The 15894-nt window shown below is 38.7% G+C and overlaps 1 protein-coding gene across 3 annotated transcripts in view; it reads left to right on the top strand.

Annotated features, from left to right (window-relative positions):
- The window catches only part of AAGAB (alpha- and gamma-adaptin binding protein), a 73841-nt gene extending 58957 nt beyond the window's left edge, over window positions 1-14884 (top strand). For all 3 annotated transcript variants that reach the window (XM_011968620.1, XM_011968611.1, XM_011968606.1), the window contains exons 6-10: window positions 6436-6518; window positions 7319-7415; window positions 11929-12033; window positions 12307-12356; window positions 13006-14884. In XM_011968620.1, the coding sequence (XP_011824010.1) occupies window positions 6436-6518; window positions 7319-7415; window positions 11929-12033; window positions 12307-12356; window positions 13006-13083 (413 nt within the window). In that variant the 3' untranslated portion in view covers window positions 13084-14884. The remainder of the gene's footprint in view (window positions 1-6435; window positions 6519-7318; window positions 7416-11928; window positions 12034-12306; window positions 12357-13005) is intronic.
- Window positions 14885-15894: the final 1010 nt, after the last annotated feature.

The following is a 15894-nucleotide window of genomic DNA, read 5'->3' as shown; positions in this document are numbered from 1 at the left end:
CAATTCTCCTGCCTCAGCCTCCCTAGTAGCTGGGACTACAGGCACATGCCACTATGCCCAGCTAATTTTTGTATTTTTAGTAGAGACAGGGTTTTACCACATTGGCCAGGCTGGTCTCAAGCTCTTGGCCTCATGATCCTCCCTCCTCGGCCTCCCAAAGTGCTGGGATTACAGGTGTGAGCCACTGCGCCCAGCCTAATTTTCTTCTTCATACTTTTCTCGTTTCCAAATTTTCTATAATGAATATATTATTTATAATCCAGAAAAAGAGAAAAAAATAGTATTATTACTTTCTGGTCATGTTCATTATATGTTCTTGACATGTGAGCAGGTGTCCCAGGTATCGTAGGAGAGTGGATTCACTTTCCTGAATCTAAAGCCAGGTGGTAGAACCAGGTACGGTGCTTAGGCCTGTGTCTTTAATAAGTACTATTTTTAATAATGGATTTCAAAGTTTGCCCTTTTCAAGCAGTAGTTTAGTGAAAAAGAATAAATTGATTCTTCTAATTGTTTTATGATTTCAAAAAACATTTTACTTCAGTTTGCCAAGAAGTGGATTGTGATATCAAAGTGTAAGTTTATTTCTCTGACGCTAGTGAAATCATTTCCTTCTTAAAACAATTTTTTATTTAAACAGTGTGGTTTGATTGAAGAAATAGGTACAACTTATCTATGCGAATTGAAATATCTTAGTTTTAGTAAGTTTGGTCATGCTTATCACTCAGATGGAAAAGAATGTGTTTATAATAAAGGAAAAACATTTTATGCAGGGAAGGGGATATAAAGACAACTTTAAATATGGAAAAAATTTCTTAAGATGATGCCAAATAATTGCTACATTAAGGAAATAAAAATTGAAATATGAACACAAAATATCTAGGAGGTCGTCTGTTAGGCATGTTGGGGGGTGTGGTCATGGAAATTCTTAATATTTGAGTCGTATATAAACATTTAGAATAAAAACTAACTTACATAGCTAGTGCTTGCAGCCCCTGCCTGACAGTTCTATCAGGCATTCAGTGGATATTTCAACCTCTCTTCTGTATACTTAGCACTATGCTGGAGGCTGTGCGGTGTAGAACCATTAGCGATTGTCCATGTCTGCAAGGAGTTTATAGTATAGTTGAGGATGGCATTTTGACTCGAGATGAGTAGTAATAGTAGCATGTTCTCTGAAGGGCCAGTTGAATAGTAAGGACAGCAAGGACAAATGGCACAGAGGGAAAAGTAATTAGTGGCTGAAGTCATCTAGCGAAGTTTCTCAGAGTAGGGGGAGGATATTTTCCGTGCTGACAAGAGAGAATGATTGAGTCTTTTTAATGGTTTTTTTTTTCTCTTTTTTCATTGAAAATCTTTGTTATATTCCTTACTTAAAAGTAAGGACTTAAAAACCTGAGGATTTTAGCCAGAATTGTCCTGTTCTAATTAAACCTGTGTCAGTAGTTCTCAATTGGAAGTGATTTTGCCCCTCAGGGGACATTTAGCAGTCTTATAGGCATCTGGTGGGTAGAGGCAGGGGATGCACAGGACACCCCTCTTTCCCACCTACCCGCACACCAAAGAATTCTCCAGCTGGAAATGTCAGTAATACTGAGATTCAAAACCCCTGGTCTACATGTGCTTGAGGGACAGTGAAGAGACTACCATTTGTTTTATGTGACCAATGCCTCAAGGAGTTATAGGGCTGGGCTGTGAACCGTTAGTAAGTGGTACATGATTAATTATTCAGTCCTGAGTTATTCACCTTACTTCAGTGAAAATCACAGTCTAAACCAGGGACTTAATGAAGGATTACTGACAACAGAGAACTATATATGGATGAAACATTATCTTTTTGCACTTCACCCACGTTTGTATCATATCCAGTAAGCCAGTAGTTGTGCATCAAAACATTGTCCATGTCTCAACTCTTTACATGTTATCAAGACCTCTGGCCTTCATGGAAAGAATATAGACTTTAGAATCAGAGAGTCCTAGATTTCAAGTTCTGGTTCCAGCTATGTGACTTTGGATAAGTTACCTAATCTCTCTGAGTTACAGTTTGTTCTGTAAAAGAGAATAATGAAATAAATCTTCTGTAAAAGAGGATAATACAATAAAGAAGACATATATTTCTTTCTATTGTTTGTAGAAGGCATGCTTTCATTGTTGTGAGGATTAAAGAAGCGTTATAAGTACCTAAAATATTACCTTACACATATTTAGCGCTTGATAAATGTTATCTACTACTAACCCTTAGGAAAACTTTGCAATGTAAATATTGTTATACCCACTGTGTAAATGTAGAAACTGAGGTTCAGAGAAGGTATAACTTGTGTAAAACCACACAGTAAATAGTAGAAGTAGGATTCACATCCATGCCTTATTTCCAAATTCATATGCTTGTCATATTACCTTGATAAATAATGGAGAAGGGAAAAGATCAGAAAAATTAAAAGGAAAAAAATACTTTTTAAAAAGCGACTTTTCCCCTTCCCCCAAACTGAAATTTCCCCCTTTGCCTAGGTTTTGAATTCTTTAAATGTTTCATGTAAGTCAAAATTTCTATGAGAAATGCATTTTATGCTTCTAAAATAACAGTGTGCCCTTAGATTTGTAAAGAGGTGGCCAAATAATTTCATATATTTCAAGTTTTTTAACTTCGTATTGTTAAAAAAAATCATCTCCAGGCTTAAGAATTTCCCATTTAAAATCTTTATTCTAGAGGCTATAGTTTTGTTTCTTACACTCTCTGGAAGAATCTGTGCTAATGACCAGCACTGCCAGATTTTTTCATGATATTTTCATTTTTATCCATGCATCCACTGGTGTCCAACTTACTAGACTACTAAAACTGAATCAGAGTTTAATATACTTATTGTGCCTTACAGAATAATTTATTTTACATCACCTAACAGCTTCCCCTTTCTGCATCCCTGAAGTTCCATAAGAATCAGCTGAGGAGATGAATTTATTTATTCCTTCCTAGTCTAGAGTTTTGTGGCATCAATAAAACCGTAGATGCTAGAGCCAGTTTCAACAACTACCTGCTAAAGGAATAAATCCTTCTTAATAGGGATGACATTTCCATGCCCTGAATCCTGGGGAGAAAAATCTAGCAAGCAAGAAAAGATTTATGTAATTCTTTTCTATGAGAAGAATTGTTGTACAGTGAGTGCATGTGGATGGAATTTTAATAAACATTGAACCAGGCAGAACAGAATTTTTTAAAAAGCCATAGGTATATAAAATATCATCTAAGTTTTTTGAGCAGTGTTAATATGTGAGCAGTCTACTTTGGATAAACAAAAATGAATTGTTTTTCTCATTGTGTCAATTTGTATGTTTCTAAGTTCCTTAAAATATAAGCAGCGGAACATAATGAACTCTCTTGTTAGTTGACTAAATTTTTCATTGTTTATAATATCAGTAAAAGTCCTTCTAGCTTATTATAATTAGCCTGAAACCTGATTGTAAACTCTTAGTCAATTGTGAACCTGATTAATTCGTCTAAGGTCACACAGGTAGACAGAGCCAGGAATGAAAAACAGGTTTTCTGACCACTAGTCCAGTTTTCTTCCTACTCTTTTGACTTTTACATAATTTTATCCATTCTAATTGGGCGTTAATTTTTTTTCGAAGTTTTTAATTGTGATAAATACACAGCATAAAATTATTAAATTTCAAAAAATCGACCGGGCATGGCAGCTTATTCCTGTAATCCCAGCACTTTGGGAGGCTGAGGCGGGCGGATCACAAGGTCAGGAGATCGAGATCATCCTGGCTAACACGGTGAAACCCCGACTCTACTAAAAATAGAAAAATTAGCCAGGCGTGATGGCAGGCGTCTGTAGTCCCAGCTACTCGGGAGGCTGAGTCAGGAGAATGGCGTGAACCTGGGAGGCGGAGCTTGCAGTGAGCCGAGATCACGCCACTGCACTCCAGCCTGGGCCACAGAACCAGACTCTGTCTCAAAAAAAAAAAAAAAAAAATTTCAAAAAATCTCTCTGAATGGGTAAATAATACATGAACATGTAACAAAAATGAAAGGTTTACAGTATACAGTGATGAGTCTAGCTCCTACTCCTAACTCCTGTCCATCCCAGTTCTCCTTACAGGCAGCCACAGTAAGGAATGAGGCATTTCAAATAGACTGTTTTGGTTTCATAACATGCATAAACTGACATTGTATTGCGTTATTCTTTGAGTTGCAGTCCGGCCTGCCAAGTTTAGGGGTTGCCTAACAGAGGAAAAATATAAGCTGTGGAATTAGAACATGGAGAGATTTATGAACTGAATTGGAAAATTACCCAAGGTCCAAGTTCTTTCCAGTAATAGAAGTGAGGACTCTCTTACAGAAGTAGTTTATTACTCAGATATTGCCTTTTGTACAAATAGCTTAAAGTATATTATAAGAGCACTCATGTATGTCTTCATGACAGGTAAAATCCATGTCTGAGTATTACATAACTACATACAGCTACTTTAAAATCAGCAACACATTGGCCAAAAGAAAGAACCATGCTGATGTTTGAATAAACATCCTTAGGCTCTGAAACTGTCATCATAGGACACTGCATGGATCTGCTTCTCTTGGGCCTCTGAGCCTACATGTCCTACCCTGCTGAAACCTTAGCCCCCTTCTTTGGATTAGACCCCAGGCCTTTGGATGAGGAGATAAGGGGGGCTCCAGGAGTACACATAAGCCTCTGACCATGCTGCCACTGTTGAGGTTGTACAGAATGAAGAGCAGTAGGGCAGCAGCAGCCTCTTAGTTTTGCCCAGACCAAGGTAGCTTTTAATGCAGAGGTACTGGATTGATAGCTGCATATAACTGCCTCTGTGGCGAGAGTCAAGCTCCAGAAATCTGCAGGCTACAGCCTAGCAGGCCACATTTGAGGCTTCATCCCAGTTTAAACAGCAGATCTTCCCAAGTGAAAGGAAGAAGGAAGGACACTGCAAAGTTTCTCTCTTTGGATATCTCTATATGACCAACTATCTGGCAGGGGAAAGGGTGTAGGGAAATTATAGGTGGTTTAGAGAAAGAGAGATGAGAGTAGGTCAGGGAAGAAATAGGGAGAGGAAAGGCAAGGTGAGAGAAAGTTGTCTTTTTGAGAGAGAAAGTCTTTGCCTTCTGTACTGTTACTCTTGGATGATAGTCTCATGTTCTACTCTAAGGCAGTGTTTTTCGAACTACTGTGTTCATAAGACCCTCCTGGAGTACTTGCTAAAAGTTGAGATTCCATGATCTCTATCCTAATGATGCTGACTCAGTGAATCTCAGATAGAGTCCTTGAATACTAGGATAGTTTTAATAAAGTGTTCCAGGTCATTCTGGGGAACACTGCTGGATGAAGGCTGGCCCTTGTCCTCTGAACAGTGCTAGATGTGTTGCTCCAGATTTGTCCTCCATTGTAAATACAAACAGCATACTGGGAGCCTTAACTGCAGTTGCTTCATTCATATCTAAATTAGAGCTTTTTTCTTTTTCTTTTTTTTTGAGACAGAGTCTCGCACTGTTGCCTAGCCTGGAGTGCAGTGGTGCAATCTCAGGTCACTGCAGCCTCCGCCTCCTGGATTCAAGCAATTCTCCTGCCTCAGCCTCCCGAGTAGCTGAGATTACAGGCACCCACCACCATGCCCAGCTAATTTTTTGTATTTTTAGTAGAGACGAGGCTTCACCATGTTGGTCAGACTGGTCTTGAACTCCTGAGCTTGTGATCCGCCCGCCTCGGCCTCCCAAAGGGCTGGGATTACAGATGTGAGCCACCGCACCCAGCCCTAGAGCTTTTTTCAAAAAGCATTCATACTCCTTTTCACCTGATATGAATGCCTTTGTTGATTTTTTAAATGTTTTTGATTATTTAAAACAATGGAATATTAGTTCATAGTGGCTATTAAAGCATTAGTGCTATTAATCTTTGCAAATAGAACCACTGGCTTTTTGTCTGTCTATAATGGCCCTGCTATTATTTTCCACCTGGACTAATAGTCTGTGATTTTTTTTAAAAATGTACTTTAAAAAAGTGTATTCAGGGCTAGGGGTGTGGCTCAAGCCTGTAATCTTGGCACTTTGGGAAGCTGATTCAGGAGATGGCTTGAGGCCAGGAGTTCAAGACCAGCCTGGGCAACATAATGAGACCCTGTCTCTACAAAAAACAAGAAACAATTAAAAAAAAAAATAGCCAGATACAGTGGCAGGCACCTGTATTCCCACCTACTCAGGAGGCTGAGGAAGGAGGATCACTTGAGCCCAGGAGTTCAGGGTTGCATTGAACTGTGATTGTGCCACTGCACTCTAGCCTGGGCGACAGAGTGAGACCCTATCTCAAAAAAATACATATATGTAGTTAGAACTTTGAAAACAAATAAGCAGCGTTTGTTTCATCATCCTAGTCATTTGAACAGTTTAAAATGTAAATGACTAATTTCAGTGATTGTGTTTTTCCTTTTTAGATAGGAACCAAGGCTTTAGCCTTCTCAACTCATTGACTGGAACAAACCATAGCATTGGGTCAGCAGATCCCTGTCACCCAGAGGTAAAGGTTCTTCTTGGATCTTTTTTCCTTCTTTGGCTTTAATTTCTCCTTGTCATTGTGAATCTTTACACATTCACCATTGTTTTCCTTTCCATTTAAAAGGCGACGGAGAATGTTAAAAATAGACGAAAGGAAAGCCTAAAACAGCCCTTGCTAATGCAGTAAGCCCTTTCAAGATGTTTACAGCTTTGGTTTTATTTTTACTAGGGTGCTTTCTAAAATATGCTAGGATTTCCCTGAGGCATTAATTTGCCTTCAGATCTTTAAATAGAAAGTAAATTTGATGGTGCTTTTTTAGTACTTCCTGTGTAAAAGACCTTGGCAAATCCGAGGCAAGGTCCCTGTCCTCAATGAGCTTGTAGTCCAGTTTCAACCCTGCGTCCTTAAGAACTTTGTTCCAACTTTACCTTGGTCAGCAGCTGGAGCCAAGAGCAAATTATACAGTGCCACACTGTCTTTCCAGGGATCTTTTTCAACAGCCTCTGAGCTATTTGTGTTACGATTGTGTTACATTTTCACATTTTGAATATAACATGGATCTTAAATGAGACAAACAAAAAACATGTTTTAATAGTCTAAAGCAAAATCAACACTTTCTAGTTCTTCCTTGGGGGAAAGTACTCCTGGGTTAGTGAATTTTTAGCCTTTTATTTTTTTAATGTGATCTTGCTCTTCTTTCTTTGCCTCCAGTTCCTGTTACTCTTTTCTCAAGCCAACCAAGGACTGAAAGTGTGAGCTTTTTTGGATTTAGTTCTGGAGTAGTCTATTAAATTGTTGCTTATGTGTATTTTCCTCAACAGCAACCCCATTTGCCAGCAGCAGATAGGACTGAATCCCTCTCTGATCATCGGAGTGGTGCATCTAATACAACAGATGCCCAGGTTGATAGCATTGTGGGTAAGTTCCTCCTTTGGCTGCCAAGAGAGAGCTTTGTGCAACTTGGAATAGGTATCTGGGCAGAAATCATTGAGGGAGAAATTGACTTTAAACACAGAGAAGGGAAAAAAAAGTGGTAGTGTACCACACATGAATGTGAGCCTTGCCAGTGGCTATCAGAAAAAGGAAGAAGAATAAATACATAACAAATATGTGAGCACCATTTTTTCTTTAATTCTCCTAGCAGGATCTTGATTCAGATCATCGTAGCCAAGGCAGACAGAACCAGGTGGCGAAACAGCTAGCTCTGTATCATGTAGTTTTTTCATAATATTTAACAGTAGTCAGAATTGATGGTGACAAGAATAATACAACTTTGTATTTATAAGCCCTTCCACATCCTTTTAAAGTTCTTTTATATCCCCTTTCTCATTTGGTAATGAAGTTTTGCAGAGAAGTTATTTTATGGAGATGAAGCTAAAGCCCAGAGAAGTTTAATAACTTGTCCAAGGACATCTAGCAAGAAGGGCCTGGAGCTGAAACTGGAATCCAATATGCCGTCCAAAAGCCAGAAAACCAAGGAACTTACTTGACAATAACTATAAATCTTCTTTTGCTGGGGAACTACTGATACTCCTACTTTATCTTTATGCTACAGAGGGCTCATGTGCAGTAATAAATTTTTAAAACTCTTTTTTCTTATTATAAGATAATTCATGTAGAAAACTCAAGTGATTGGTTATAGAAACATATGAGGAAGAAAAAATCATGTATATATTTTTTTCTCTCCAGTTTATTCAACCTTATCCTCTCAATTGAATCCTTCCCATTGGCTTTTAAACCTGCCTAAGTCTCTGCCGTTAAAACAAACTAGTAATCACACTGAAGTGGGTGGGGACTTCAAGCACTAAACCTAAGTAACTGTAGAAAACAGTAATTGGACTAGATACCATAAGACTAAAAACAAAAAGAACTGAACACAAATACTGAACTCTACTTAGTAAATTTGTTTCTTATTGGGGTATGGCTAATTCTGAAATTTTTTATATAGATATTTTATACACCACACATATACCGACATATAGAAAACAAGAAAATATAGATAGTGAGAGCTAGGTTTCTTACTGCCAGAGGAAAAAGGTTACCAATAAGGAAAAGGGAAGGCCGAGATGTACTCTTTAGTACTGGATTGGAATCTAGTGTATCAGTATGAACTCATGGTTTTAAAAATATACTTACAGTTAGAAAATAAATACAGATGTGTGTGTGTATGTGTGTATTAGTATACACACATGTATTTCCTAGTTCTGTCCACTGAGAGGCCCAGAAGCAACAATATTGCCGTAGCAGTGGACACACTTAGCACTCAGATTTTGCTTTCTTTTATTGTGTGTGTGTTGTTGTGTTTTTGTTTTTGTTTGAGACAGAGTTTCGCTCTTGTTGCCCAGGTTGGAGTGCAGTGGCGCGATCTCAGCTCACTGCAACCTCTGTTTCCTGGGTTCAAGCGATTCTCCTGCCTCAGCCTCCCGAGTAGCTGGGATTACAGGCATGTGCCACCACGCCTGGCTAATTTTTTGTTTTGTTTTGTTTTGTTTTTAGTAGAGATGGGGTTTCTCCATGTTGGTCAGGCTGGTCTCAAACTCCCGACCTCAGGTGATCCACCATCTTCGGCCTCCCATAGTGCTTGAATTACAGGCGTGAGCCACTGCGCCTGGCCAGATCTTGCTTTCTAAATACCATTCTCCAATAAAAGGAAGTAGGGCTTCTTGGAGAAGTGGTTGATTCCTGGACTTGGGCAAGAAAAATACAGGATGACCCTGGAACATCTCATGGCACCAGAAATTAAGAAAATTCTCAAAAAAGAGTGGGGACATGTTGAAAGGGCTTAGGGACCAATCTAAAAGAGCTTCCAGTGGCTAAATCTGGAACAATTTGACCAGCAAAGTAGTTTAATATAGTATAGGGTTATAAGCCGTAGAATAAGCTAACTATTCATGAGTTCATACTAATATAAATAAATAATTGAATAAACAAATGAGAAAGAAAGGACAGCATCTCCTTACAGAAGAATCCCAAGTAATAAATACAGAAGGAATGAAGAAAGTAGAAAGCCATCATTAGGCACAAAACACAGTAATAGTTGTAGCAGGCAAGATCCACTGATGGATGTTAAAATTAGTGGTGAAAGTTTAAGGAGAAGTATATCTGCATAGTCTAAAAGTATCTCTCTCAAGATATTTATTTATTACAAAGGGGAAAATAGTAACTTTACACTGGAGAAACTCATCAGATACCAGCCACTTTAATGATGTAATGAAGTAATTTAATTATTAACATCACTGGTAATAGGACATATTGACATAATAGCGCTCCTTATAGGATGCAGTAAGAAGGTATTCTCACCAAAAATGCATAACTGCAATCTAATAATAAGAAAATATCTGATAAACGCGGTTAAGGGACATTATACAAGTGACTGACCATACAAGTGTTAAAGTCATGAAAGACAATGAAAGACTGAAGAACTGTCACAAATTGGAAAAGACTAAGGAGATTTGACAACTAAATTTCATGTAGGATCTTGGAACAGAAAAAGGATATTAGTGGAAAAACTGATAAAGTCTATGGTGTGGTTAATGACATTATACCAATATTAACTTCTTGATTTTTATAATTGTACCATGGTCATATAAGATGTTAACACTAGGGGAAAGTGGGTGAAGAGTGTATAGGAACTCTGTATACTATTTTTGCAAGTTTTTTTTAAAGAATAAATTAAGAAAAAAATTTAAGGCAAAACCAAATCAATAAAAACCAAACACTTCCTCAATCCCACGTCTTCCACCTTATCTCTTTACTAAACTTATTTCTATTCCTTACCTCCCATTTGCCCCTCACCTCACTCCTGTCTGTCTTTTGCCCCTGGTATGCCACTACGGCAGCTCTGTGCAAAGGCCAACAATGACCTCCATGCCACTGAATCGGGTAGATATTTTCCAGTCCTCATCTTGACCCTGTGGCGGCATTCAGTGTTACAGATCAATTCCTCTTTGAAACATTATCTTCCCGTGCCTCACCCAACACGATTTCACCTGGTTTTCTTCCTACTTCTCTGATTATTCCTTCTCTTTCTTTGGTAGATACCCTCCTTTTCTCAGCCTTTAAATATTGACATTCTTCATTGCTCCATTTAAACTCTTCCAAATCTATATTTAGGCATGGAGTGATTCTGTCTGCATTAACAGCTCAATAACTATGTATACACAGATAGATCACAAACTTTTATCTTCAGCCCTATGTACTAACTTCCTACACAACATGTCCATTCAACAAAAGCAAATATATTAACCAAAATACATTTTGAACACCAAATTGTCTATATGGCATTGTGATAGATGCAAATAATTATAAGTCATCCTATCTTCATGGAGCTTAGTCTAAAAATATAGAGATAGGACCTATAATGTAGTGATTAAGGTCATAGGCATTGGAGTCCTGTAATTGGAACCCTGCTGGGTTCAAATCATGGCTTTATCACTAGTAATGGCCTGACCTTGAGTAAATTAACCTCTGTTGGTGTTAGTTTCCTCTTCTGTAAAATAACGGTGACAAATCTTTCCTCATAGGGCTGTTGCAAAGATGAAATGGAACCATGTAAGTTAAAGCATTCAGTGGTGCAGATCCAAAGCAAACTCTCTCTCTTATGGTGGTAGTATTTATTAAAGTAGTGGTGGAGAAATGTTAGAATAAAAGGTAATATATGCAAGTGCTAAGACAGTTCTAGAAACAGTAAATGTAGAAAGAATTCTAAGGAAGGAGACCTGTGAAACTGGGATGGGCAGGGAAGACATTCTGAAGGTAGTGGGCCTGGAATGGAGAAGAAGTTAAATTTCTGATTAAAAACAAACTTTAATAAAGAAGCAGTGTGCCAAGGTAGAAACCGTAAAAGATTTGTAGTAAGGAAATGTGAATTTAAATCAGCTCTACCTCTGAATAGCTGTAATTTTAGATGAGTTCATTTTTAGATACAGGGTTTTTTTTCCATATCATTTTCTGTTATTCTCAGATAATGTTATCTGTTCTAATCACCTTTTATAGTTGTTGTCAATAATAGATGTGAAAATATTTGTTGTACAGTAAAATATGGTATAAACTTTAGTCATTTATTGGTGAATCAATGTACCTTAGTGGAGTGAGTATGCTTTTGGAGTTGGTAACCCCTGTGTCTGGATCCACTTACTAGCTGTGACCTCAGCAAGTCACTTCAACTCTAAGCTGTGGTTTTCTTATCTTTAGAATGGAAATAGTACTCCTTACCTCATGTCAATGTTGTGAGGATAAAATAGTTATGCTTCATTTGTGAGGGCCCACTAGCAGCCAAGCAGGGCGAGGCATCATGAACTGTAAAGGTGGTATATACACTGGGCCTTCGATCATTGGTGACTTCATCAAGGTTATCATTTGCCTTAGGATTCTCTCAGTGTAGCACATATGCAAATAACGTGACAGATAATGTGACAAATCCCTATTTCAGATCCCATGTTAGATCTGGATATTCAAGAACTAGCCAGTCTTACTACTGGAGGAGGAGATGTGGAGAATTTTGAAAGACTCTTTTCAAAGTTAAAGGAAATGAAAGGTAATTGGATCCATTGTGTCTAATATGTTCCCGTATTGATGCTTGTCTGTTTTATGTAGTAGCATTTTATTTTGTTCACTGCTGGATTGGATTCCTTGTTCTGGTCTCAGCTGTCTTGAGAAACTTAGCTACTCGTGGGACTTGGTAAAAAAAAATTTCCATCTTCATTCTCTTTCCTTTTACTTTTCCTGCTTTTGCCTTCTTCTGTTTCTTTCAACGTGTTACGTGTCCTGTGCTATTAGACAAATTTCTTAAGATGCATTTTCTCCCTAGACAAGGCTGCGACGCTTCCTCACGAGCAAAGAAAGGTGCATGCAGAAAAGGTGAGACAATCAGCCGGATATTTAGTGAGTACCTATAAAAGGTCCAGTGCTATTATTATAATTATATATCACACTTGTGTATTTCTGAAGGGTCTTAGTGTGAGCTTTTCATTGAATATTAACTTCTAACTAATTAAATATTTATACAGTAATAGTATAGTTGCTGCATTCAAACCAAGATTTTTCACCTCTATGGTGAGTGACATGGAACCTTCATTGAGACTCACAATGTTTGCCTTTCTAACTATTGGGGCCAGAAAACTCTTAGTTGTTTTGTTATATTATTACCAACACATGTTATTGGCAGGAAACTTGGATGGTTGATGGTGTCCCCTGAAATGAATGTGTCATAATTTATCCTGTTCCTTTTTGGGCATTTAGGTCATGTGCATTTTTTGCTTCTACGAATAATGAAGCTGTGCATATCCTTACACATCATCTTTGTATACAACTCTAAATATATCATTGGTATAAATTTCTAGATGTGGCGATCATGGATCAAATGGTATTCAAGGGTTTTGATGTGTGTTGCCAGAGGACTGGAGGGCAAGGTGCAGAATTGTAGGTCTCAGTCAGTTCAAGGCATAACATATGAAACAAGCTGAAATGTAGCTGTTGCCTAACATTTGTTGCATGCTTCTCTCCACAGGTGGCCAAAGCATTCTGGATGGCAATCGGGGGAGACAGAGATGAAATTGAAGGCCTTTCATCTGATGAAGAGCACTAAATTATTCCTACTAGGGTTTGACTAACAAAGATGCTAGCTGTCTCTGAGATATCTCTCTACTCAGCCCAGTCATATTTTGCCAAAATTGCCATTATCATGTTGGCTGCCTGACTTGTTTATAGGGTCCCCTTAATTTTAGTTTTTAGTAGAAGGTTAAGGAGAAATCCTTTTTTCCTCAGTGTATTGTAAGAGAGCGAGGAATACAGTGATAGTAATGAGTGAGGATTTCTTAAATATACTTTTTTGTTGTTGTTCTAGGAATGAGGGTAGGATAAATCTCAGAGGTCTGTGTGATTTACTCAAGTTGAAGACAACCTCCAGGCCATTCCTGGTCAACCTTTTAAGTAGCATTTCCAGCATTCACACTTGATACTGCACATCAGGAGTTGTGTCAACTTTCCTGGGTGATTTGGGTTTTCTCCGTTCAAGGAGCTTGTAGCTCTGAGCTATGATGCTTTTATTGGGAGGAAAGGAGGCATCTGCAGAATTGATGTGAGCTATGTGGGGCCAAAGTCTTAGCCCACAGCTTAGTCTCTACCTAAGAAAATGCCTCTGGGCATTCTTTTGAAGTATAGTGTCTGAGCTCATGCTAGAAAGAATCAAAAAGCCAGTGTGGGTTTTTAGACTGTAATAAATGAGGCAAAGGATTTCTATTCCAGTGGGAATAAAACCTCTCTAGTGAGTTGTGGGAGATAGGTTGTGTGTTAGAGAGAACCTTAAGGAGTCCTTGTATGGGCCACGGAGACCGTATGTGATCATATACTGTGATTTTCGTGAAGAAACTCTTCTGCCTTAGTTAGAGTTCTCCCCTGCTGCTGGAGATGCCAGAGCTGTGTTGTCATACTTAATACCCACAAAACAAGGCACATTTCCCCTTTTCTCTTTACAGCCAAAGAGAGATGACTGCCAAAGGGGGAACACTAAGGGGTGGGTGGGGAAGCGAAATATTGGGCAGTGAGTTCCTGAGCACCTTGTTTGACTTCCAAGGTTCATAGCTCCTGTCTGCCCTTCCAGGCCTGGAACCTTGGGTGACTATCTTTCGTTCTTTATCCTTTGTCTTGAGTGAGTGGGTCAGCCCCAAAGGAACTGATAAGTAAATGGCAAGTTTTTAAAGGAAGAGTGGAAAGTACAGCAAATAAGAATCCTTATTTGTTTTTGTAGACTTTGTAATGCATATCATTAGCCCTCACTGTGATCATTATTGCTGTGGCTCTGAACTGGCACATAGTACAGTGGATGGAAGGTGCCCACACACCAGCTGAGAACCGGTTCTGGCCTAGGTGGGCCCTAGAACCATTTACACCGCATGAAAGAAACAGGTTGGGTTAGGAGCAGAAAGAAATAAGGCTCACACCCCTCCAGACACCACCTTATAAGCACTGCAGAACCTGAAACAGATGGCAGAAGGAATGGAATGCTACAGGGGCCAGCAGGAGTGACCACAGGGAGGCGACAGCTCAGTGACTGAAGCATTCAGGAAGAGGCTTTCCAGGGAACACTGGACATTGCTTAGTGACCTTTTGTTCCTTCCTTTTTTTTTTCTTTTACTGTTCTGAAGGACTTTGAGTCTGTGGTTCACCACCAGCCCATCAGTGTTTCTTTGAGGTGATTGCATTAGGGAAGTTGGCTCTGGGGTTGCAAAAAAAAAAAAGGTGGAACATGTTTTCCTTAAAAGATGGAAGGTTTTAGAAAATATACTAGGCCATCTGGTTAGAAAAAACAGACCAGACTAGAAAAATCTGTGAATTTGATTTGGTAGCTTAAACAAAGCCAGATGATTAAAATGTGATTTATTTATAAACTCTGCTAATGTCTATTATTATATTTTGTGGTTTTTTTAGGGGGTATGAGCGAGGGAAGCCCTATATCCTTCATTGGATTAGACATATATAGTGAATAGTGGAAGAGTTTGTCAAGCTCACTATTTTGGAATTTACCCTGCATATGTAATGTCATGTTTTTAAGACCTCAGCTATGTAGGGATATTGGCCTCTTCTAGGGACATATGGGATGAAGGTCTCTAGTGAAATCTACTAAAAGCCCATGTTAGAATAGTGATCATGAGCTAACACTACAGCAATAGCTGCAGTCTATCTACAGTGACCTATGTTCACGCTACCACAAGTTGTTACAGAATTGCCAGCTGGAATTTAAAATAAGAGACTTGGTTTTTGGTTGTTTTTTTCCTTAAACGTTTCTCGTTTTGCATAACATAGTGTTTGGCACATAGTAGGCCCTTAGTTTTGGTTGTAAAGTATGGTTTGTGTTGGATGAATATGATCACAAAGTTTGAAGAGCCATACATAAGTGCTGGAAGGTAAGGAAAGACAAGAATAAACATTTTTCCCCTGAGAAAATCATGTGTTATGTAATAATTTTAGAGTGATGAAGACATAGATATTTTTATAATTTTAAAATATGCCATCCTGCCAGAGTATGAGAAGATTGACAGAACCAGTTTGCTTGCTCTCTATTTATAGAACTTGGCCACGTCTAATTCAGAGAAGCTAGAGATTCAGGGAAGCTAGACTTAGATGGTTGAGTAATATGGGATGTGGTTCAAGGACCATAGAGCATGTCAGGCCATTCCTGCAAACTATTTCGAACACGTGAAATGTGATATATGGCTGATTTCCTGGTCCCACTGTGGAGAGGTCGGGATCAACAATTTTTGCCATAGCTTGTCAGATTCCTTTAACCTTGGGCCAGTCTCTTAACAATGGCCATTGAGAGAGCGTGTGGAATGCCCCTTGCCTTGCCTTGGCCTGCCATGGAAAAACAGTCTTAGAAGAATCACTGTCTAAGGGTAAG

This window comes from Mandrillus leucophaeus, unplaced genomic scaffold, assembly GCF_000951045.1.
Source record: "Mandrillus leucophaeus isolate KB7577 unplaced genomic scaffold, Mleu.le_1.0 Scaffold12, whole genome shotgun sequence".
NCBI lineage: Eukaryota > Metazoa > Chordata > Mammalia > Primates > Cercopithecidae > Mandrillus > Mandrillus leucophaeus.
Note: the sequence above shows the minus strand (reverse complement) of the source record. Positions and strands in the feature narration are given on the sequence as shown.